The sequence below is a fragment of the Thermobia domestica genome, chromosome 6 (genome assembly GCF_964235325.1).
Source record: "Thermobia domestica chromosome 6, izTheDome1.hap1.1, whole genome shotgun sequence".
NCBI classification, from domain to species: domain Eukaryota; kingdom Metazoa; phylum Arthropoda; class Insecta; order Zygentoma; family Lepismatidae; genus Thermobia; species Thermobia domestica.
The window spans coordinates 243126624-243153736 of record NC_137459.1 but is presented as its reverse complement, the minus strand read 5'-3'; the positions used below and the strand labels follow the sequence as shown (position 1 = coordinate 243153736).

At 35.0% G+C, this 27113-nt stretch overlaps 1 protein-coding gene across 2 annotated transcripts in view; it reads right to left on the bottom strand.

Moving 5' to 3' along the window:
* Positions 1-27113, bottom strand: part of LOC145687771 (uncharacterized) — a 340643-nt gene that overhangs the window by 194850 nt on the left and 118680 nt on the right. For both annotated transcript variants that reach the window (XM_081761210.1, XM_081761209.1), the window contains exon 2: positions 1736-1830. Coding sequence is in view for 1 of the 2 variants with exons in the window: in XM_081761209.1 (XP_081617335.1) it covers positions 1736-1830 (95 nt within the window). In the remaining variant the exon portion in view is untranslated. The remainder of the gene's footprint in view (positions 1-1735; positions 1831-27113) is intronic.

Sequence of the window (27113 nt, the reverse complement as noted above, 5' to 3'; positions counted from 1 at the left end):
ATGTATTCGATGGCCGCCATATTGATGAAGTCGTTTCAAATGGTTGTTCATGTGCTATTTTTGACGATTCTTTCACAAGTCTCAGCAGTATTTTTTAAAAAAATGTGTTAAAAATTTGTTTTTCAAACGTTTTCCCGACTTTAATTGTAAAAATATTCTCACATCTTTAGCGTAATCTAAGTGCTGAAAATTCAACACCTTGCTCCAGGGCCGGACTGGCTACTAGTTGGCTCCGGCGGCTGGCGTGTTGGCCCCGAATTCTCTATTCCCCCAACCACTATTACCCCAACTTCCCACTATTTTCCTATGGTGAAAGCACGCTATTACCTTAGATAAAGCACTCACTATTCGTTAGTAGCCACACCGTATATTATACCTTAAAGATCATAAATAAAATCAGGATATAGTAGGTTATTTAACAATATTTACGAGAATAACACAGAAAGTAATCTTAAAAGTATCTGTTAGCATACTTTTTTTCGCCTGGTTTTGGGATGGCTGAAATTTGTAATTTGTTAATAAAGAACTACGGACAAATTAGTGTAAAATTAGGATTGGTGGATTCAGTATTCGTGAACAAGAGGTACGATAAGCTATTTTTTCGGGGAGGAATATACCTTCCGGGACAGGCACGACACAATCTTCTCGTAAGGACACTAATACCAGTAAGCACTTGTGGTCCATGAACTATGTCAAGTACACATATTGTGTGTATTTATGCAAATCGTGTGCACATATAGGCCTACAGGATGGTCGTAATGGAATTATCTACTATTGTTATGTTGTGATAAAAGATCAGGAAAGAAATTATCGATAGTAAATCTTAATATTGCTACCAGAAATTGGTGTAATGAATTTTAATTTCGATTTACGTAATTTTATTCCAAATGTATCTCTTCTCTTTATTAAAATTTTCATTTGGCCCCTTTTGATTTGGCTTCTGTTTGGGCGGCGATTGCCACCTAGCTACCTGGGCCAGTCCGAGCCTGCCTTGCTCTACAGAAAATGAAGTAGTTCTTTTAATTGTTAAGATACAGAAATAATATTGGTATCTTTAGAAAGGTGAGACTCCACTCAATAGCGTTTATTTCGAAGTGTTTTTCCGTATATCTGATAGTTTCGTAGTAATCTACTTTAAAACAAATAAAATGAAACGGAGAAAATTATTTTTAAGATAATAACCGCCATATTTAAAAATTGCGGCAACACGTAAGAAAGATATTAGCTGAAATCACTTATACAATGCCTTATCTGTAATTTGACACCAGAACGAAGTTTGTATCTCGGTTCTGTGATGAGATATTAGTCTACCGCATAAGCATAAGAAGTCGTAGTTGCATGGAGGCCATACTGATGACGTCATTTCAGGCGTTTGCCCACGTGAGATATTTTAGGATTTTTCCGTGGAGTATCAGGGGAGTCCATAGAATGTGTTAAAATGAAAATTTGCTTTCTAATATTTTGTTCCGTCTTCAACCCTAATTTGCCTATACTAAACTAGTCGCGATACAATGCAGCCAGCTCAGGCGGTATTTGCGTCATCCTTAAAATTGTTCCACTATTGGAACACCAGGAAAAAACGGGTAATATGTATAGACTCTGGCGCTTTCCTTCTAAAATTTCTTCCACAACTGCAAACATAGTTTAAAATATATTATATGTTGTTAGTGCCTATTTAACTATTCAAAAAAATATATTAATAAGATTTGTTTTTAAGTGTGTTCAACTCCCTTACCGCGTTACTGATGCTTGTGAAGGAGAATAATTCTCATTTATCCATGGCTGTGCGCTGTTTCCGTTGTTTCCATTAAGCCAAATGGCTGTTGATAACTGAAATAATAGAGCAATATATATATATATATATATATATATATATATATATATATATATATATATATATATATATATATATATATATATATATATACTAAGACATAGCGCTTTAAAATTACATATAACTACTGCTATATTACCAGTGTTACCAGAGTAATATCCATGGTTTGTATGTAACAAATAGAAATGTCGTGCTGTAGATAAGAACGGGAATTAAAGTGAAAATATATTATACTTTTAGAGTTTTTCCTCTTTACTTTCGAGCAACGATAGGAGAGAGTTATGGTGATCGTGAAGAAAATCAAAATCGAGATTTCAACAAATTTACACGTTTCATGGCCTCTCATCTCGAAAAAGTGATTTTTCAATGTTCTTCCGTCCTGATATAAACATGATCACTCGCCTAGAGGTCGTGCCGTTCAACGTATCATTAAGTTTTAACATTAATTTTTTATAGGATTTCACGGTTTTTTTTTTAATTTTCTTCATCCCACAAAATGAAGATAGTTCACTCAATGTGAAAATTATAAACTGCTATTTTCTCCAAAATTGCTCTAATCATTTTGTTTAAATTCCGTACATCAAGATTTCATTAACAACGATATAATGTGGTATAAGTCAATTCTGTTTGTAAAACCAAGAACGAGGTAAGTTCTTTTAAAATGATTATCTCAAAAACAACTCAGGAGATGTTGTTAATATTTCGTTAGTTTCCTGACAATATAGCATAATTCATTTGTCCTGAAAATATTCAGAAAACGTAGTTTACTCTTCAGGTATGTTTCTTTTTTCGGACAAATTCCCTAAAAGAGAGACATGCGATTTTGTCCATATTTCATAAATAAATATTTCATTAATAGCCTGACAATATGGCAGAAATCGTTTACTGTGAAAAACACACAAAAAGTAATTTATTCTTAGGGGTGTTTATCCGGCCGATTTTCTCAAAAATCAACTATCGCTTTTCATACTTCATATTTTGTTAATAACCTGGCAATTAGGGGGTAAGTTTCTTCCGGGCGATTGTCTCAAAACAGCACTACTAAAGTTTTTTAGTCTAGTGAGGGAATGCAAAGAGCAGAACACTTTCTTGCATACAACGTTGATGTGAGGTTTCTACTCAAGAAATTGGTATATTATTATTCCAAGATTTGTAACGGTTTTAGAAAATGAAATAATTGTTTCATTTACCCGTACTGCTGGTATATTCGAAGGGTGCATTTGTATAAGACGTTTAGCGGTGATACAAATGTACTTACATTGGATTTAATGTTAACCCATTTTCATTTGAATACAAATAAATGCGGTGCAAATCATCATTCATTTGTTGGATTGAACTGTCCAAATTTTCGGATTGACCTGAGATATAAATTTGAAAATCATCTGCGTATAGGTGATACAATATTGTGAGATAGAACGAAGGTCATTAGTGTACAGACAGGAAAGGAGAGGGCCAAGGACGCTTCCGTGAGGGACACGCGAATGAAATTCCGCAGTGACGAGGAAGTATCGGAAACGGTTACAAATTGCTGCCGTCCTTGTAGATGATTTTGAACCCATTTCACAGCACCATCGGATAAGCTAAGTTTTGTCGCTAATTTATGAAAGAGGATCTTATGTGTAACTGATTGAAAATCTTTAGAGAAATCTAATAGATCAAGAATAGTTACCTGGTTTCTATCCATTGCTAGTCTAATGTCGTAAGTAACATAAGTAAGAGCTGCAGAAGTACTGTGGTACTTTCTGAAACCTGATTGAAACAGATTGAAAATTTGTATTTCATTAGATGGGTTCGAATTTGATCACTAACAATGTGTTATAATTCTTTTGAAAGAGCAGGTAAAATACTAATTGGCGAAAATAATTAAGACTTATGACATAACATGTTTTGGAGAACACTAGGACATCATCTGTTTTCCAAGCAGATGGAAGAGTGCCGCTCATAAGAGAACGGTAACATATTAGTAATGGGATTTAATATAAACGCAAAGTTTTCTTAATAAGTTGAATACTAATTTGGTCAACAGCAGTAGCACTTGATTTTATTCTATTGATAGCCTCCATGACTATTATAGGACTGACACATGCAAAGAAAAATACATTTTGTGTACATTCTGGATGTTATATGTAATTTTAGGCTTTGTATTACTTAGAATCTCTATTAGAGATGGTGTGATTTTCGGCATCTTATTTCCCTACCGATATAGTCTACCATATAAGCTAATACAGCTCCATTAGATCACTGAATAGGATACTTTTTTAAGCGTACGTTCGTCAAATGTGTAAATCCTGTCCTGTTTGCGTGGGAAACAAACTTCACAGTAAATTATTAATTCTAATATTTTATTCTCATAAAAGGATCACGATTCCAATAGCCCAGATATGACGTGACAGAAAATATATAGGCCATGACATCACATCCGAGCGGTTGTAGTAATAACCTTGAATGTCTCACGCAATAGTATTAAGAATGAGTAATAAAATTGCAATGATAATCCGTAATATTGTGACATAATTTAATCATAAATCAGAGGAAGTTTGATGTAGGTTTATAGTTTTGTTGAAAAATAGTCAGTTTTAAAATTATCTCTTACAAATCATTATCATTTTATTCGTAGATGAAAAACAAACCTTATTTTCATTTATTTGATTATTTGACCTAATTTATAGACGTTATTTAACTTAAAATACTATTGTTATTGCTATACATTTGCTATTCTTTCTTACCTATTTCAATTTGCGATAGTTTTTGTTATCATTTTTCACTTATTTATTTCGATTTCCCATTGATTATGTTATTATTTTTCTCTTCTTTACTATAACGTTTGTTTGCTCATTTTTGTTCTTTGTCTTGTTCTTTATTATTTTAATTTCAGATTATTTTCTTTATTATTCTTTTCGCGAAAGTGAAACATTTTCTAAGCCCTCTTTCTCTAGTATCAATTGGAATTGTTAGTATTTATTTTAACTTGTGTCTGCTCTTTTTCTTTTCTTACATGCTCACATTTGTACTGTATCATTCCTCCCCCTATAGTGAAAGCGTATTCAGGATAAATCACTTGATTGACAGGTAGATCGTGTGAAAATGCACGACACCTGCAGAATGATTAATCCGATAAATAGGACCGTGTGAAATTGCTCGATAATGAGCACCGTGTGAAATTGCACCGTGAGAAACTGCACGTCACCCCTGCATGTTAGGTGCCATCCCGACATTTGCCTGGTATGAATGAGGAAAACCGAAGAAAAACCTTAGTCAGGATGGTTGGACTGAAAAAGCTGTTACACCTTTTCGACCAAGTGTCAACGTACACATAGTGAATGAAATATCTTATTTCTCAACACTTGCAATTAACAGTTTTGTTGGAGCGTTTTATATGAGATTTCATCCTTGATTACTTAATGGAAGATGAAGATGTCTGAGTTATTGTCCATCTGAAAATAACATTTTTCGTTTAGTATGGGCAGCACAATATTCAACTACAAAGTCTTTCTTATTCCTGTTAGTAGCTCCTTCATGGATAAGCAGTTAGCGTACGCACCATTGGCGTGGGAGACCCGGGTTCAATTCCCGGGAAGAGCTCATGTGGTTCGGATTTCACATTAATCAGTAGGTTCCGTCTCATATAGCCTCGCTGCTAAAAGGAACGTTAAACTCAAAATCAATCAACTCAAATCTTATTCCTGTTACCTAAAGATGTTCTTGTTACCTAAGTTTTTTTTTTGTTTTTTTTTTACTTTTTTTTCAAGATTAAGCACGATTCTTCCTTAACCTCCTAATACCACTTATAAGGAATTTGTGATCCAAACTTCCCCCTTAACAAAGAGAAATGAAATCTGTTGACTTAAACGCTTGAAACAATAATTGTGAAAATTTCACGAACAGAAATTACGCAATAGATGACTAGGGTATTTAACCTATACACAACTTCTACGATAGTAGAGATGCTACAACCATGATCTTTTAAATGATATATGACGAGTAAACGAAACGTTATAATATTTGTAAACTGATACACATGCTATTTACTCTTGTGTTTGTTATTATGTGCAGAAAATAGTCATGCTGAGGAAACGAGACAAGACGACATCGTCCAATCGAAATAGTTAAACCTTTTTGAAAGCGACATTGAATTTCCATAATACTTCACGAGACAAGAGAGCCCCCCTTCGTGAACAACACTAGCAAAAATCACGAAGTTTACGTCGTGATCGCGGCAGTGGCGTTATTCTATTATTTTAACGAGCAATTGTGTATATATATGTATATGTATGTATGTATGTATGCATATTTATATGTATGTATGTCTTGGAAACGAATTATCGTAGATAGGATGGTTGTAAAATATTATTGGAAAGACCTTAATCCAGCAATGGATCAAAAATTGTTGATAATGGTATATATGCGTTTCGCATATAACCCTCACAACTATACTCATGTAATCGCAGTTCTCATTTTTGATATCTGAGCATTTGAGATTAAGAAATAAACACTTAGGGTAGATGGGGGATTGGGAAGTATGTTTTTTTCAACCTCTTTTCCCTCACAAGTTACAGGTGTTTTTTCTAGTTTTTAAGAACTGATTATATGTTGCAGGTTCTTCTGCACCTACTGTGGTAGCGGTAAGCTTTCGGCACCTTTACTTTTGATGCTGAAACATTTCTTAGTTGTTTGTCTGATTTCCACCCAATTACCCCCAAGGGGGTAGTAGGTGCAAAATGATTAAAACAATTGCAGTACACATGAACCAGTGAAGGTGATTGCGTGTAAATGAAGAAAACTCAGGCTTTCATTTCATGTATATAGCTTGTATTCCTCTTAAAAACTAACAGTTTTATGTGGCCTAGAATAACATTATAGTTTTGTTTACGCAAAATAAGGAGTAACTTATTTCTAAATCTTAAAGATACTTGAATGCCCTTACAAGCCTTCCAGTTATAGTTTATAGCATAATATATTGAATATATTGTCCTGTGAGCTTAATCCAAAATGTATCACATACAAATATCTCTCTCTCTCTTTCTCTCTCTCTCTCTCTCTCTCTCTCTCTCTATATATATATATATATATATATATATATATATATATATATATATATATATATATATAAGAAGTCAAATCTTTGGCCGAAAATGTAAAAAAAAAATAGAAAAACCAAGAGAACAGGCCCTGATATTCAAACATACATAGGAGAAGGTAATAAGATTAATGCTAAATAGAATAACTATAAATTATTACGATAGAATATCTATTGAAACTCTGGATTGATAAACAGGTCCTATTTACAGCATCAGCACTATTGGCATGCGGAACGGCCACTGGAGTCCTAAGTTGAATAAAATAGCTTAATAAGCACAATGCACTATGGAACAAAAGCGTACACCACAAAAAACAAAGGTAGCACAGCATTTAAATGAATTCTGACCACAAAATGTTCACTTAAGGCATTCCACCCATTTACCCCCACATCATGCACCCAAATACCCCCTGGAGGTAATTGGGATGTTCAAATTTTTACAAAATTTTAACTGCCTCACAGTGAGGATTCAAGATTGCTGCTCTTCAGGGCACCATCATTATGATGTTTTTTAAGCAGAAGTAAAAAATCTGGATCAAAACATTAACAGATGCGCGATTTATTGTGACTCCAACCAAAATACATACAAACCTGAAACTGGATTTCAAATATGTCATTTCTCAATCAAATATTTTTTTTGCATTATTACATCCTCTCAAAATTCATCAAAGTATTTTTTTTCTGATCAACATCTACCCACCCAACATTTGGGTGTAATTAAATTCCATAAAAATATACTAAAATGCAAAATATACATTTTAAAAAAGTTTTCCGCCCAATTACTCCCTCCACCCAATTCCCTTCTTCTACCTTATACCCAGGGTGCGAAATCCCGGGGGGACGGGAGGGATTTCCCCCCACCAAAAATTTTATGCTTGCATTTTCCCCCCTCCCCACCAAAATCTGTTGGGGAATACCTTAATATGAAAATATAAGTAGGTCTATAATGAAAATTTTCAGACAAACAATAATTTTAAATGCATGCCTGCTCAAAAAAAGGGAGTTTAGTTGTAAAGGGATCAGATGTTTAACTTTGTCGGCTGTTCCGTTGTGACTAGATGAAGACCTTTGTTCTCTAGCATACAAATTGCGTGCCAAATTGGTAAAATTTCTCAAACAAATAGATTGTTTTTCAATTTCAGTTGATGAATCTACAGACAGGATTGTGGATAAGCACTTGCTATTATATATGGCATATGTAAACAAAGAAAATAATCCTTGTTGTTGTTTTTTTATAAATTAGTGCCTGTAAAAAGTGCCAATGCAAAATCCCTTGAGAAAATTATTCAAGCGTTTTCCGAAGATGGCATAGATATTTTAAATCTTAAAGAAAAGCTTGTGCGGACGCGGCTACAGTGTTTACTGGAAGAAATAAAGCTGTTGCCGATAAAATAAGAAGAAATGTCAACCCGTGCCTAATTAGCGCACACTGAATGGCACATCGAATGGATTTTGTTTCTGGAAGAGCTTTTGGTGTTGTGAATACTGTTCACAGCCTTAAATGTGTGTAAGATGAACTTCACAAAGTGTTCAGTAAGCCATCTGCAGCTACAAAACTTAAAAGTATCGCGACAGTCACAGATGCCGCAGGACTGCTGAAAATCAAAAAATTGTTTCACTTACGTTGGATTTCAAGTGAGAGGGAGCTATATATAGTAATAGTCGCACCAATATCAGTGTCTAATCTATAGTTTTCAGGATCATTCAGATGAACAGTGACATTTCCGATCCGGTTTAAATCCAAAATCAGCCCCGCCTCTTGGGAAAGGGGAGAAAGATATATATAAAAATGATCGAAAATGGCCACTATCAGTGTCGAATTTATAGTTTTCTGGGTCGCTTAGATGAACGGTGATACTTCGATCCCGTTTAAATTCAACCCCGCAACTTGGGTGAGGGGGAAATATATATATGATCGAAAATGACCAATATTAGTGTCGAATCCATGGTTTTATGGGTCGCCGAGATGATTAATGATCTTTCCGATGCTGTTTAAATCGATGCCATTAAAAACGAAAATAGCATATTTGATGGGTACTAAACACATGAGATACGGAGTTGTGCATTTAAAATTTCATTTCAACCCAGCGAAGCGTGTAATATATGCTAGTTTATAATAATATATTCTTGCTAATAATACAATATAGATGCATAGTATTATTTAGAATTTCATAAGTGACCGGATATACGTGATCGACCAAACTGAAACACTAAATACTTACCAAGAAACGGGAATTTCATAAATAATAATAAATACTATACTCTAACTCTACAGCTCATGGGGATCTATGGCTGGCAAGGTAGAGCGTTTCAACTCACTAGATCTAATGCTTGGTTAGCACATCCGTTCTGAGGCGCAATTATTTCTGACTTCTAGATCTCATACCGTTATTTTCATGAATGCAGTCTTCAATATAATGGTAAACACAAGAGGACTATGCTCCCACGAATGTCTAACCCTGGACCATACGCACTGACGTGTATATTAAATGCAGTACATAAGTGTACCAATTTAGGTTAAATGAATAAATAATTATTAAAGTATTTTAAATAACAATGACGACTAGTTTGAAGATTTATTATTATTATTATTATTATTATTATTATTATTATTATTATTATTATTATTATTATTATTATTATTATTATTAATAATAATAATAATAATAATAATAATAATAATAATAATAATAATAATAATAATAATAATAATAATAATAATCCATTAAGATTTCAACTTCTTGGAGCCCCCATTTCATGTGTGAAATACAGTGAGGCATTAGTGTGGATCGCTAAACTTCTTCCCCCCACCATTTTCAAATGATTTCACACCCTGCTTATACCTTGTTCTGAGAGACCATGTTTAACCCTGTAGCTGTAAGTGGTTCTAAAAACAAACAAAAATTTACTGTTTCTGGGTATGACTGGGTAACATTTACTGTTGTCTCGGTTTAACAAACGGTTCTGCAAACTGAAAATATTTTATTGGGCCGTGAGGAATTAACTCGTAATAGTTCGAGTGTTCAACTTCCGCGCGGTAGACCCGAGATCAATTCCTGGTGGGAACTTATGTGGTTCAAATTTCATGTTAAGATATCGGTGCTGAACAATATACTAAACTCCAAATCAATCCACCAGCCAAAAAATCGACCACGCAATCGGGAGCGCCTTTCCATCATAATTAGAATATGGTGGCTCAATGATAGAGCGCACACATTTTTTTCAAGGTCATAGACTCGATTCCAGGCTATGCTATGTAAGCTTGTGTTGAACAGCATTGTGTCCATTGGTTTCTAAGAGTTCTTTATTGTCTTCCACTTCATTCCTCACAAGGGACGGGTCCGAATGGGGCACTCGAGTTGCCGGACGACATGTATCAGATATGAGAGAGGGTGTGAAACTATCTACATATGCAAATTTATAGCGGCTGAGGGCAACATGGAGAAGCAAGAGAGCCGGAAGAAATATGGCCGGCCGTAGAGCCCCGCAACAGAGAAAGTTGAAGAATCACTCATTCCGCGCGTGAATGGTCACAGAAATGAAGCTAAATGTTTAGTAGTAGATACATGGGATCTGCTATATGTAATGAACATCATGGCCGCCATATTGAAAGTGGCCATCTTGAATTCGGATTCACAGTATAAAAGAGAAAGTGAGTCAGGTGGCATATGAAATAGCACTGAAATTTTATCAGGAATACGTTGGTAGTAAATATTGCGAGTTGAGAAGTAACATGCAAGAAGGACGCATATAAACTCTGTAATAGTCTCACTAGTATGACGCAAAAACTGCCGCTTGGAGAACACTAGTTTGTATGAAAGTATGTTTACATGCAGAATAGTTGCGAGTAAGGGACAGAGAAAGAAGAGACTAAAGATGAGTCCGTGCCACCTACTCTGTGTCCTGTTTGCAGATAGAAAATACGCGAGAAAGCTCATTAGCTAATATATGCGTTATCAGTGAAGTAGTCAAGTAAGATAGGGTGGTTGGTAGGAAGGTTAATTAGTGCTTGAGATTGGGACGTGCGACAATAATCCCTGTGTAGAAGATCAGAAATGTAGTATTTTGTGAATATTGGTACAGTGGTCGAAGAATATCAAACATTAGAAATAGATGATAGCGTGTCAGGTAAGAACAGCTCTTGTGTTTTTATCACACTCTTATAGATAATCTTCACATCAACTGTCCTTCATAGATTGCTATGTACCCCTATCAGTATGCTTGCTTATGTGATGATACATGTTATTTTCTTTGAGAAGAACCACGTCGTAATTGTACCTGTAATCTTCAGGCCCCCTTTGTGTCGAGTATTCTAACGTGACAACAACTATCCATCTTTAACACTGCAATATTATCAGCTCTTTGCATGTGCAAATGCTCTTTGTAATCTTTTCTTCTAGATCTGCATTATATGGCAACATTATTCCGACAGGTTATTGCGAAGTTTGTTCAAATCTCGCCTCAAGACTTTCTTGCATGTTACTTCTCAACTCGCAATAAAGTTACTCAAAATGGTTAATACCAATGAATTCTTGGTAAAATTTCAGTGCTATTTCATATGCCACATTACCTACTTTCTCTTTTGCATTGTGAATCCGAATTCAAGATGGCTACTCAATATGGCGGACATGATATTCATTACATATAGCAGATCTTATCATGCATCTACTACTAAACATTTGACCTTACTTTCTGTGACCATTCACGCGATGAACGAGTGATTCCTTAGCTTTCTCTGTTGCTGGGCCTTACAGTCGGCCATATTTCTTCCGGCTCTCCTGCTTTTCCATGTTGCCCTCAGCCGCTATAAATTTGCATATGTACACTCATGTCCAAAATTATTTTCGCATGTCTACAAATATGTTGTTGTAGGAATATAATTTGATAACAAATTCGCCCAGTATTTCTTAAAATGTTAGTGTGTGTATAAACGACAAAGACATGTATGTGGCAAATTTCATGTCAAAAGAGCAGTAAATAAGAACAATAAAATGAAAATAAAACTTTCTTGTCCATTTAGCGTTTTACTCATTCTAATTTTCGTATTTATAATTATTTTCATATGAAATTTACTACAAATACACATTTACCGATTATACACATAGTAATAGTATTAAAGGTACCCTGCAAAGGCATCAAATTATATTCTTAAAAGAAAACAGTTATAGATATGCGACAATAACTTTGGACATGAGTGTACATAGTTTCACACCCTCTTTCATATCTGATACATATCGTCCGGCAACTCGAGTGCCCCATTCGGACCCTTCCCTTGTCAGTTCCTTTCCTTAATCATTTCGTTCACTCTTCTTCTGTTTCCTTTAGCCTCCGGGACATAATCGTGCGATGTTAAAATTCCCATTTCATTTTATAGTATTAGACCAATAATGGTGTCTTGAATTCCGAAATCACTTTTCATTGTTCACTCCTAAATTACCTGTAAGTAGATCACGAGTATTTAGACATCTAAATTAATCATAAAAGGTAATCTGGCACTTGTGAACTATTATGCATGAATTATGTGTTTCTTCTCAAAAACAAATTCAAGTATTGTTTTTCTTCTCTGTCTAAAAGCACTAAGTTTAGTGTCGAAAAGAACATTGCTTTCCAGCAGACACTTGGTTTGTTTGGGAGAGGTGCTTACAGACCTCACGTGAAAGCAGCAAGTCTCGCGGAGAAGATAACACGTGAACAGAATTTTGAATATTTTCTCCTCTTACCCGACTGACTTATTTCTTTCGTGACTGTATATAATTGACATAGATCATTCTTAAGATTTGTATCTAGGAAGTTGACCATTAGCTTAAAAGACAGAGTAAGTAAAAAATTACAGTAAATAATGTTTTTTTAGTAATTGTATTATCTTATGCTCAACAAAATGAGACGACTTTATCCCATTCTCTATGAGAGAAAGCAAGAGTGAGGAAAGAAGTTTGCATTTCTTACACTTCATCGATTTTTAAACATTAAGTATTAGCTGCAATTTGCTGAATGGAATTCCAAATATCTTCTTTAATCATTAGGTAAACAGAAATTATTAATTTTAAATTGTCTTCAATAAGTTGCAGCATTGTTTTTATTACTGAAGATTCGTATTACTAGTTATATTAGATTCTATTTAAAGTTTAAAATGATATACATCCACAGCAAAAGTGAATACCTGTTATTCAATCTCTAAGGCTAAAATAAGAGTTTTATTATTATTATTATTACTAGCAGCGTTCACCCCGCTTCGCTGCGGTCACCCCGGAACGCAATAAACTTTGTTACTTAGATAATTTTTACTTTTTCGCTTTCAAGTGATATGATAAAAACCATAGAAGATTGCAGTAAATGTTAACATTATATCGCCTGTCATTTATGTTAACCCGCCCCGCTTCGCTGCGGTCACCCCGCAACGCAATAAACTTTATTACTTAGATAATTTTTACTTTTTCGCTTTCAAGTGATATGATAAAAACCATAGTAGATTGCAGTAAATGTTAACATTATATCGCCTGTCATTTATGTTAACCCGCCGAGTGACACGGTCATGCGGGTTGCATATAAATACGTTTATTTTTACCTATGATGAACTAACAAAGGATTTGTACGTTATGGACACTTGAATGGTCAATTATCTCAAGACACTGGTAATTAAAAATTAAAGTGATATGATAAAAACCATCTAGGGTCCAAATCCTAATAACCCCCCAAAAATGAAAGAAATTGGTTCAGCCGTATTAGCGTGATGAGGGAACAAAGGATTTGTGCGTTCTCTTTTATATATAAGATTATTATTATTATTATTATTATTATTATTATTATTATTATTATTATTTGTAACATAGAAAGAACGCTTTCAACGTCGAAATCAGAAATTGTTGATTTTAACCACGTCAGATTTGAATAGAGTTAACGCAGTAGATGGAACATATGTATTTCTGGTATGCTTAATCGATTACAGGAAAACGATTCTCGATATCTCTTACCGTCGTTACTCTATGAAAATCAATATTGAAACGAGAAAACCAGTTTTGGTTTTAGTGGAATGTTAAAAGCGAAAATGACATATTTTCTTGAAAACCTAAATCAATTCTTTAAATAATGCAAAAAAAAGCTTGTCGCTATATATCAGTGGTCGCCAAGGATATGAAGCTTCTGACCTACCGTTTTTAAATCCTACTGTGAGCTATAACCAAAAGAACTACCGACTTTTTTTAAACAAAAAAAAACCTCTTATCTTTGTTGCGTCAGCTCAGTGAAGGAAGCATATTATTCAGTTCAGGAATTTGCAAATGATAACGATGTATGAATATGATGTAATGATGTAACAAATTTAACATGTGATGTTTCTTATAATTTAGTACTTCAGATGGTGTAATAAGTTGTAATTACAATGTGCATTTATATACATATGACAACTGTAGAACTTATAGGAGATACTCTCCATATTGCAAGTCAAAACAGGAAAAATAAATAAATAAATAAATAAATAAAATCCAGGTTAGCCAACCAGAGCGTTAACGCGATCTACTGAAAATGTCCCCGGGAGCTACTAGTATATACGTATTATCGTTTCGATCACTGCTATATATTATTGTTTTTGTTCCAATGCCGATCAACGTTGAAGGGACAGACGGACGGACATAACTTTTCTATACGACTTCCGATATTTATGCATAGTATAATTTAGATGTCTAAAATTGTTAACCAGGAAAATGCAAACCTGAGTAGTGGTTCGGATCCCACTAAGGTCCCGTCTCACATATATCGCCAGTGCTGAAAAGAGAAGTTAAACTTTCAATCGAACTAAGAAACAGAACATAAAAGTCTAACTTGAACGGTAATACATTTGTATACTTGTATAAACTATTTCCAATGGTCAGTATTAAGAAAATTAAAGAAGGAATATAACACGTATTATTGTGCCTTTATATACCTCATTACCTGCGAGATGGAACCCGTATTTTAAAAACGAACTAGTTAGTGATTTCCTGTTATTTTTAATGCCTGACAAGGAATCACTTAGGAAAACTCTGATCGAAAGATATCGAGAGGTGTTGGGTCCACGGCTGAGTGGACCATAGGTGTCCAAACTCTCGAGCCCGGCGCTCGTGAGCTCGGCACTCGCGCTCAACCGGGCTCGGGCTCAATAATTGAGCGCGAGCCCGAGTGAGCCCGAGCCCCAATGAAATAATTGAACGCGAGCCCAAGTGAGTGCGAGCCCAGTTGAGAGAAGTGAGCGCGAGTCCGAGTGAGCGCGAGCCCACTTGAGATTAGTGAGCGCGAACCCAATCGAGAGAAGTTAGTGCGAGCCCGAGTGAGTGCGAGCCCAGTCAAGAGAGATGAGCGCGAGCCCGAGTGAGTGCGAGCTTAGTTAAGAGAAGTGATCGCGAGTGCTAGTGAGCGCGAGCCCAGTTGAGACAGTTGAGTGCGAGCGCGAGTGAGTGCAAGCCCATTCAAAAGAGATGAGCGCGAGCCCGAGTGAGTGCGAGCTCAGTTGAGAGAAGTGATCGCGAGTGCTAGTGAGCGCGAGACCAGTTGAGACAGTTGAGCGCGAGCGCGAGTGAGTGCGAGCCCAGTCAAAACAGATGAGCGCGAGCCCGAGTGAGTGCAAGCTCAGTTGAGAAAAGTGATCGCGAGCCCAGTTAAGATAAGTGAGCGCGAGCTCGCGCTCAATTCGCACTCACTTGAACTCATTTGGTTCAGAGCCAAAAAGATAGGAAACGCATTCCATGTGCAGAATTGAAAAGGAAGATTAAACAACTTACAAAAAGAAAAAGCACCTTCTTGAGGTCTGAGCAGTCATTTTATTGTTCAAAGGACTTCAAACATCTTCGATGATTAAAAAAATATATATTGTTCATGGTTATTATGAGGAGATGGTATTTGTTTGAGGCAGGTGTTTATTTTTGTTGTTTTAGTAGCAACTTCCATGACCGAAGTTTTTTTTTTTTTTTTTTTTTTTTTAAGATTATAAAGTAAGGAAACTGCTTGACCTTGCAAAGTAGGAAATTTAAATACTAGCAACTAATGAAGCTGTGGCTTCATAGAAAAGTCGAGCGAAATATGTATTATCTAATTATAGCTTCTTTAAATCAAAATAAACTAGAGTAGCTCTTAAGAATGTTGAATACCTGCACCATCGTGGTTCGTTGAAATTTAACTACTGTATTATATAATTTTAATATTTATAAATAAAAACTAAAACAAAATTACATTTATACACTGGCGCAAATCCCGGGGGATGAAGAGGGTTATGTTCCCATCAATCTTAGAATTGGGGTGCTCTCCCCCCAATAATCCAATTTGAAAAGTGTTTTTTGGGGATAAGTGAGATTTGTGTCCGACTGCCACAAAAGAAAGTGAAATGAAATTTATTTCTCTTGGCTTTTCCATTTCACCTTAATGGTGTAAAGATTTGAAACTTCATTACATTTGTCATTAATTAGTTACTTTATTTCCAACTATTTGTTTAATTCCTGTAACGATTGCTATAATGCTATTGAGATCACCATCATATTGTTGTGTCATACATAATTGATTTTCTTTCTTCATAGTTTCGGGGAAGTCATTATTTATATTATTATAAAACAAGTGTAATAAAATTTTAATGTGGATCATTGTGGATGCCTCAGTAGAAACATATCAATTATAAATATGCATATATTCAGATTTCAGAATGTGTTCACGGCACTGCTATGTACCACTACTTCATCTAGATCGACTGATATATAATACAACCGAGTTATTTTATTCATCTACTGTAATATGAGTCTCTTCTCTCCCTCTCCCCATTCCCAGAATAAGCATCAAATCTGCCCGCCTTCCATTGTTGACAACACTGTGCTCCCTTCATCTTCAATTGTGCATTGTTTTTCAACTTCATAAATATTTTGAACATTGCTATAAAAAAAAAGTTATGAAAACATTCTTACCCGTCCCCCCCCCAAAAAAGTTGAAGACAAATTTGCGCCGCTGCGTTTATATATAAGAATATTTTTAAAGCAAGGAATATTTATAGAAATATTAAATGTAATGCGGAGTGGGTATTTAAATAGATCATTGCAACCTTTCACAACATAAGGAGGAATGTCATCAGGACCACAATATGCTTTTGGTTTCAACGCTCGTATAGAATTTTCTATTTCTTCGAGGTTTATTTCATTTCATTCAAAATTATTTAATATATTACATTCGGTCCGATTAGAAAGCTGAGTCAACGTTTTATGTGGCGGGTACATTGTTGTAAACTGTATGAAAATAATGTGCAAATGCCTGTGTTATTTCATTGGCACGTTGGATATAACGGCTATTGTACGTAAGGGTGCTTGATGACAAATGTGTTTTGCGTTTAAGAAAACAATAGATCTGGTTTGGGTCTTTTTCGATAGAGTATTCTGAGTTTAAAATAAAAGTATTGTAGGTTAATTTTGTCAGATTTTATTTCTTTAGGCAGTACAGTATTTCAAATTGATCGCGATGATAAAGTGCATTTAATGATCCCTTTTTCCACTTGTTAGGGTGGTACGTCTTGAATTTTATTTTCCTAATTAGGCCTATAAGTAAACCAACATATGGATAACTTCCGCTGATATGTCTTTTGGTTGGAACACATACAGAAAATATGTTGTTAATCATTTGATAGAAGTTTGTTACTGCAATATTTACATCATCCGATTGCAAAAGGCAATCCCAGTTTACTTTAGAGTTCTATGCGCATCTTTTCGAAATCTGCTTTTCTGAAATTAAAACCCGATTCGTTAACTTATTTCTTATGTTTCAGGAGGTGTTTAAATGGGAAAGAGATAAGTAAAGCTGGGAGATGAATTCATTAGTAACAAGAGAACACACTTTTATTACAGAAACGTCGTTAAGATTTAAGAGTACTAAGTCTAAGATTCGACCATTACTATTTTGAATGTCATCATGGGACATTTAGTCACACAGGGACATGAAATTATTTAATTCTTTACATTTATTTGTTGAAAGTAGGCCAAAATTATAACATGTTATTTGATTTATATTAAAGTCCTCTATGCAAAGAACGTTGCTTCCTATTGGAACATTACTCTCAATAATTCATAAAACAATTCATATGTCGTTACAGTTGTATTTGGAGGAATGTATACTGCACAAATAAACATCTTTAGTGAGTGACTGGAGAGCTTGACAATTACATATTCAAAATTTAGATCACAAGAATTTCTATAGGATACATTGTAATTTTGATACTATTATTATTACAACCTTCCTTTGTAATTATTTGATAGTTCAAGATTTCTGTCTTGAAAAACTAGATATCTTTTATCAAAGAATTACCGATCAATATGACAGTCTGTTAAAAAAAAAAAAAAAAAAAAAAAAAAACCTTTCGATGATTGTGATTATATTATAATTATTTGATAGGGTTTTGGCCCGTAAGCCAAAATTAGTTTGATAAAAGACTGACAATTTACAGGTATGATTTTGAAGCATGGTTTCGGGTACATTGCTATTATCTACAGAGCACGACAATGAACGTGCCTCGAGGCTTGGCAGTACAATAAAACTTGAAGTTGAAGGTCTGCTTTAACACATCTGGGATTTACTAGTTTTGTTGTATACTTACTAATTGATGCAGTTCCTGATCACAAAATTCGCATCCGTTGTAGGTCGATTTTCGCTTCATCGACTCGAGATTGGGTAGTTGGTTTCTTAACAATGGGGATGGGACGAAGGAGGGTTAACATTCTTCAGAAAACTAACATTTTCACTTTGAATGCCTTAGGCTAATTTGGTGACAGGGTTCAGAGCGAGGCTGACGAGAAAGGTGTAAGCTGGATTGTCCGTGGAGTATACTTAGCGCCCGTAGATTTAGCGTCCACATATAATATCGTATACTTAGCGCCCAGAAAATATTTGATGCTTATCAGTGTGCTAGGGTTGACCAAAGAGAGAACTAGTTTATATGTATAAATGTAATTTCGTACTCATATAATCTATCCCAGTGATGTGCCATAAACTATTGTTTTACGTCTACGCGATTGTCTACTGTAATCTATACGTAATCTACATTACACCGTTTCCCGTGTAGACAATGTAGACAACCACTATCAAATGTAAGGAACAATTTCGTTGCTCGTTTGTTCATATTTCCTCATTCAGTTGTTTTGCTTCGGTGCAGCGAAAGATTAGGGAAACGACTAACATATAAAAAGTAAAGGGAATTATCTAATCTGTATGTTTACTCTGCTCTGCACATACCACTTCCTAAGATTTTCCACTTCGAGCACTGCTTTTAAATTGAAATTTACAAAACTAATTCTCACCTGTCGGCTTTCAGTCTTGAATCTGCTGTATTTGCCAATTTTTTCTTGCATATTTTACAAAATGCATAATATTTATCATTTTCATTCATCAAGACGAAACTAAGTATTCGAAAGTTACTATTCGCTGGTCTAGGCATTTTATTTTGTACGCAATTTCGCAAGGTAACGACAAAATAAAGCTCCTTTATTGTCCACGATGCCATATTAAATTACGTGTTGTTGACATATTCTACATAGTCTACGTTGTTTACATTGTCTACGCATAGTTGACACGTAAACGTAAACTATCGTTTTTTACGCGTAGACGCACATCTCTGATCTATCCCCATCCCCTCTCTTTTGACGACTAAAGAACAAGGATTTTTCACTTGAAAGATCCTGCTATTCTTGCTGCACAATTGTCATGTCACTTTTAAAACCCTTAGACAAGTTGAAAGAAATGTATTCTTTTCTTCCTCTTCTGTTCACCACCGTCAGCTCCAACACACTGACTTTTCATGTACTCCCATGCGCAAAAATAATTGCGCGTATATTGTAACTGAAGATTTTTCGTATTTATTCCATTTCCCTTACGTTTATAGGTAAAATTCAGTTATTAGTATGTGGAGATAATAGAAAGCAATCCATCTAAGGAGATATTTCCAAAAAATATAATAAAATAATAAAAATATAAGCAAAAACAAAATTATGCTCGGTTTTGTGTATACTGGCAACGATGATTTCTAGGGATTTTTTCAGTAGCAGAGCATGATTGCGGAGGGAATTCAGTAGGGGAGTCGAGGAGTTGGATCAAGGAACTGGATAGTGGACTAAAATGTTGCATTTATTGGTTAAAACCTAGTGTGTAGATTGCCTGCCAAATATAAATTAGCTTCTGTAACTAAAATGTCGTACGAAAATATAGAATTAAACAGAAAAACTCTTATCTTAAGGTTCGAATCGATACGGACCATGGTTATGAAGATTATATCTTTAAAAAAAAGAGCCAACACCACGTAACCTCCGTGGTTAGGTGGATAGAGTGGCGGACTTGTAGTTATTTCATTATTTTGACACCACATCGAATCCCATCCCATCCCATTTTTTTTTTTACAAAACATTATAGGAAGTGAATAATTTTGATGTTAATAAGAACCGAAACAATATAATAAGGAAATAATTTATTGATAGTATCCTTTAATCGACGTATTTATTCTGTATTAGAATACGTGTACTATTGGAAACAGTTATTGTTTTCAGTTTATAGTCTTGTATGTTACTTTCCGTTCTTGAACAGCAGACAACTCACTTCAGGGTTGTGTGTCTGGAACAGGAAAAAGAACATGCGCGACCTTGACAGCCTATCCAGTCTTACCCCTTGTTACATCGACCTGATGTTAAATTATCGTTTATGTGTGTGTGTGCTTGTGTTTTTTGCTTTTTAGAGTATTGACCTTCTCCATCTCTTTTTTTTCATATCCACAAGTGCAAGAATGCTTTCGTTGAACGTAACTAAATTATACAGATCTATGTATGCGGAACACGAATATTTCCAAAGGATAGCATGAATATGAACGATAATCGTACCATATTTCTACATTATATAGTAGCGTGAAAAACTGATATTAAAATGATATAACAAACAGGCATAAGCTTTTTTTCTAGCATGGCAAAACATTAAACGTAACTCATTAAATTTTGGGAATTACAAATTATCACCATACGTGTCGTTGTATTCCTATTCTTTTTCACGTTCAAGCGACGGAAGAAGAAATTGCAGTAATAGTGATAAAAATCGAATTCGAGATTTCAATGACTTCAAGTTTCACGTCCCCACATATCGAAAAAGATATTTTGATGTCTGTCCATCTGTTCGTTTGTCGGTTCGTCACGCTTTTACATGCATTCAAATAGAGGCCATACTGTTCGACGTATCTGGACCGAATTCTAGACGAATTTCTTATAACGCTTTATCGTTTCGAATTCTATATCCTCCGACACCTAAAAATAAGGGTAGTTTACTGATGAATGAAAATTTAAAATAATTAAATTGTTTCAAAAACAGCTGTAAAAATTTTGCTTATTTTTTTACAAGTATAGTATGAATCATTGCTATGAAAAAAAATACATAAGGTATAATTTACTGTATGGGATGCGTTTTTTCGAACAATTTTCTCAATCACATTTCATAAATAATTGTATCATTAATAACCTAACAATATGACACAACTCGTTCGTCCTGTAAACATTCAGAAGGGGTAGTTTACTCTTCTCCGACGATTTTCCCATTAACGCCTGACGCAATTTTGTTCATATTTCATAAATAAATGTTACATAAATAACCTAACGATATGGTATAATTCCATCATCCTAAAAAGCTAGAAGTGGTATATTACTTTTCGGAGCAAGTAATTACCCTACGATTACCCTACGATTTTGTCGAGAATGACTCTGGCAATTTTGTTCGTATTTCATAAATAGCATAACTCGTTTGTCCTGAAAAGATACACAAGGGATATTTTATTCTTCGGGATGACTTTTTTGACGATTTCACAGAAAGTACTCAGACGCTTTTGCTCATAGTTCACATACAATTATTTCCTTAATAATTCTAATATATGGCATATGTTATTTCTAACAGAAATATGACCAATGGGTACTTTACTTTTTGACATAAGTTGCTTTGAACAAAGTTTTCCAAAACACATTATTTTATTCGCATTTCCCAAATAAATGTTTCAGTAATAGCTGCAGCCTAACACGAGTCAGTTTAAGAAATTCGAGCGAGAAAAATCAGTGCGTTTCATCCGTACCCATTCTTAAATATGGGGGGCGCGGTGGCTCAGTGGTAGCCGGTGGGTGTAGCCGAACGGTCTGAGGAGTGGTTAAAATAGAAAAAAATAGTCAGGAAGTTTTTTAAAAAAAAGTGGTAGAGTGTTCACCTCTGGTGCTTGGGGTCCCGGGTTCGATCCCAGCCCCCGCCAAGTGAACTTTGTGGTGGACAAACACCGTGCTCGTGGGTTTTCTCGGGTTCTCCCACTTTCTTCATTCCACCATTTCACTCATCTCTCATTATCACCGTCTCCTTTAGCCTAATCGGCATAACCGTGGGACGTAAAACTCAAAGATTTCATTTCATTTTCATTCTTAAATATATTTTTAAATGTTACACCTAATCACAATTTTCCTAACAAAATCGAAACTTCTAATTAAATGTGCCTTTTTGTGGCCAAATGGTTCAAGTGCATTGGTTCTGGATTTGATTTCCGGTGAGAGTTAGTGTATTTTTATACAACGTTAAGGTATAGGTAATAAGTAGGTGCAAAGAGAAAAGCGTTGAAACAAGCCTAACCAACCTAATAAATAATACAAAAAAATAATACAATATTACGAAATTATAGAAGGAACGTTGTTAATATTAGATATTTGTCCAACCGATGACTGTCAACTCCAAAGGTAAAAACGTGAAACATCCAATACCAGGTTAATCAGTGGTCTCTAGGTAAAGCTATCCTACTAGGAAGTGATTGAGATACCAAAAAATGTTGTAATCGCTGAGAGACATGTTAGGAGAATACATTGGGTGAGAGACTTTAAGTCATGAATAGTCTGCACCTTTTGTTGGTGCATTGAAGTGCGTAGGTGGTGTGTGTTTGGCACATCGGGTTCCTTTGTTGTTAGTCGCAGCTTTCTAGACCGGATGCAGTTATTCCCGGTAGAAAATACAAGAAAATATACATTTCTATTACTATTAAAGTAAATAATTACACTCATTCCCTCAATGTGACACTTGTTTGTTTAACTGTATATAGACAGCTGATCCGTGGAAGAATCGTTCATAATAATAAATAAAATAAACTCGACAAATATTCTTGTAAATAATAGGTAAAAGTTTGCGTCACACTGTTCATTTTGCTGGGCACGCCAGTGTGCCCCGTTATCCGGTTGTGGCACACTGGAATATAGGGTATGGCTTTCTAATTTTTCCCAACTATTTTAACTGCTTCAATTGAAATGAATTTATAATAATAAGAGAGTGAATTTAATCTTCTTACCCTTCGATTTAGAAATAAGGTCCGCTAGAATTGTATATATAAAAAATAATAATACTCAGAATTTTATAGAGTAGTTTGTTTTATTCGAAATGACATACTTCCTGCAACTGTTTGGGTTGGAATTATTTGAAGACAAATCTTTAAGTTTTACGACCCACGGTTATACCGGCTAGGCTAAAGGACACGGTGATGAGAAATGAATGCAATGGTGGAATGAAAAAAGTGGGAAAAAATGGGATAACCCCGAGAAAACCCATGCACATGGTGTTTCTCCACCACAAAATTCAGTTGGTGCGAGCTGGGGTCGAACCAAGGATCCCATGCACCAAAGGTGAACGCTTTATCACTGAGCTACCGCGGCCCCTCTGAAATTATTTATAGGAGAGAGTGACTACTTTATGAAAACTTGATATCGAACACATTTGTTTAAAAATACCAGCTTCTTGAGAAATATTGCTTAATATTCAGAAAAATCTGTCAATAAAATAATAATAATAATAATAATAATAATAATAATAATAATAATAATAATAATAATAATAATAATAATAATAATAATAACTATTATTATTATTATTATTATTATTATTAATTTTATTATTATTATTATTATTATTATTATTATTATTATTATTATTATTATTATTATTATTAATTAGCTTAAATTAAAAACTCTCTGGACCTAGTCCATTGGCACAATTCCACGAATTAAAAAGAATATGTTTACTTCTCATGTAAGTGTGGAAGGACTTAATCCCTGTTGCTTTCAATATACGAAGAAAGTGTCCAACTTTCAAATGATATGCTACATAAAATGCCCTATACAACATAATGTAGTATAGAGTCATCATTTCAGGTTGCCTAAAGAACACTTTCGTTTTAGCAAGAAAGGAAGAAAATAGAAAATACTGAGTTTTAACCTAATAGAAAGTTTGCAGATTTAAGGGAAAAGGCACAGAGTTGTTGGATATAAAATGTAGTTCGGATTAATGGAGTAAGACACCGTAAATAGTTTATTGTTTGAAATATACTGGGAGTGACCAAGCCATTACATATGGAAATATCGAAAGAGATACGTTAATGGTGTTAGTTGCAAACTGTTTTAGAAATGAAAAATTTAAGGAAATCTCTAAAACTCTGATATCACAGATCCAAGTTGACTGACTGTTAAGTAAAACTGCTAAATCTGAGTAAAGCAAAAAAAAGTATTAATGACCTGTGTTACAGTTTCAGGTATATCATTCTCATATCAAAACTACGATAGAAATAAATTATGAATAAAGGTGAATCCACAGTTCTGGAAAACCAACTAATGATTTTGCTAGATATAAACTTTCGGAAAACTTTTTTTTATAAGACTTTAGATTTATTTTTTTGTTTGTTTATTAGTTTCCCATGCCGTAAACGTCGCCAACTCCTAGTGGCCCACTTGCCGGTAAATGGCGATCGTCGATATAGCGACGCGTCGAAGGATTGCCGCTAGTGTGCCACTAGTGGCAGGGTTTCGTCGAGTCAAAGCAGATATCTAGAATCGGGGGTATCGGGAAGAAAATATTTGCAACCCATCACATTGACAGCAGAGGAAGATATCGAACTAACGGACAACGAGGAAATTGAAACAATAATTAAGAAACTAAAAACTAAAAAAGCTCCAGGATTGGATGGTATAGTAAATGAGATCTACAAAAATAAAAAGGATATTTGGACTCCATATCTAACAAAATTGTTCAACACCCTCTTAAAAAGCAGATATTTCCCTCGTTGTGGAAAGAGTCGAAATTGCTAATTTTGTTAAAAAGTCAGGATAAAGATTTAACAGAAGTGAGTTCTTACCGTCCAATCTGCCTTTTGAGAAACATCTCAAAATTATTAGAAAGGATAATAGCAAATAGAATTCGACGAAAGCATAGAAATATCGAAGATGATAGTTTACAATATGGTTTCAGAAAGGGCAAATCTACGGAAGATGCCTTAAATGCATTTGTGTATCAAGTTAAGGAAAGTAGCATGGAAAGAAAATATGCACTGGCCCTGTTTTTTGACATAGAGGGAGCGTTTGATAACTTATGGACACCATCTCCCATTGAAAGGTTAAAAGAGCTAAATTTATCACAATATTTAGTAAATATAGTTAGGGATTACTTCTTGAATGGACAGATCATCATCCATGAAAACCTGGGAAATATCAAAGTTACTGCACAAAAGGGATGTCCGCAAGGATCGATCTTAGGACCATTGATGTGGGATTTGGAATACCAGCCATATTTAGAAAGACTAAACCAATTAGAGGAAACTGAACGAGTAATTGCTTTTGCTGACGATTTGGCTGTAATAATCTCAGCAAACTCTAGAATAGAATTGGAAAAAAAATCAGCACGAATTATAAACGAATTACTTGATTGGGGTGGAAAGTCTAAGCTAAAAATCTCTGAGAGGAAAACGAAATACATGATTTTTGGAAGTAAATTATTAAGAGGACCAATAATTAAAATAGGCAACAGTAAGATCGAGAGGGTATCAGTATTTAAATATTTAGGGATTATGATAGACGATAAACTGAATTTTGGAGAGCATATTAATTACGTTACTCAAAAGGGTCAGAAAGTAACTAATAAACTCATTTCATTGGCTCAAACAAATTATAGGCTACCGATAAAATTAATTAAGACTTATCAGGAGGTAATCCTAAGCGCCTCGATGAACTATGCTTCCAGCGTATGGGCACATTGATTATTAGAGAATAACTCCTTAAATCAAAAACAAATCGCCCACAAAGAAACCTTTTAATTCGGCTCATTGGTGCCTTCAGCACGACACCGCACAGCGCGTTGTGTATTTTGATGGGTTTCAAACCAATGTATTTAACAGTAATCCAGAGAGCGGCAACATATTGGTATAAAAAAGGAAATTTAAATAAGACGAAAGAACTTTTAGGGACCAAAGCACAAAAACTCGATGAAATAGAAAGACAAATTCAACAAAAATGGATACAGGACTGGCAAGTAGACAAAACATCAAGAAGATTATTCACGTTTATTCCAGACGTTGGAACGCGACTCAAATGGAATTACGTCAATCCCAACAAAGGACTAATTCATTTTCTAACAGGACATGGTCCCTTTACAACCCATCTTTATAGAATCAACAAAAAGGAACATGATAGCTGTGAATGTGGAGAACAAGGGACACCTGAACACAGTGTTCTGTGGTGCCCGTTCCTGGAGGAGTACTTGCGAATTCGTGACCAAATTAGACAGAAAGATATAAAAGCTATCTTGGAAGATGAAGAGGATTATACAATCCTGGCACATATAGCAGAGGAATACTCACAACTATGCAGAAAACATTTTACAGAGAAAACACAAACTAAATGAACATAAAATATGGAAAACAGAATGAATGAGGATTCCTCCCTTCTGGACCGAAGGAAACTTCTGGAAGCGCTGGATCTCCGCGCCCCCAGGAAGGAGGTTGAGTGATGGTGTGTGAGTGCCTAGAGCATTCTCGGTCTTTGACTGGTAAGGAACTCCGGATGCTCTGGGAGCGTATGTGTGATGCGATGGTGACGGAATGAGTGTTAAATCTAGAGCCGTGGGAATAAATATACACTAATATGTAATAGAAACAATCATATAAAAATATCCCAATTTTGACATGAAGACTCGGAAATAGAGCATCATATCGAAGCCGCTTCGCTATTCGGTTACGATAGCGTGCGACTTTCGATCCGTGGGTACGAGGCGGCGGGACACAACTGACCAGGGCCCGCACTAAGTGCTCCGAGTGTGTCCTGGGCCTCATGTCGATACTCACGGTCCGTTTCTGATGTGTAGGATGAACCGAGATCAATGAATAATACAGCTACATCAACAAAT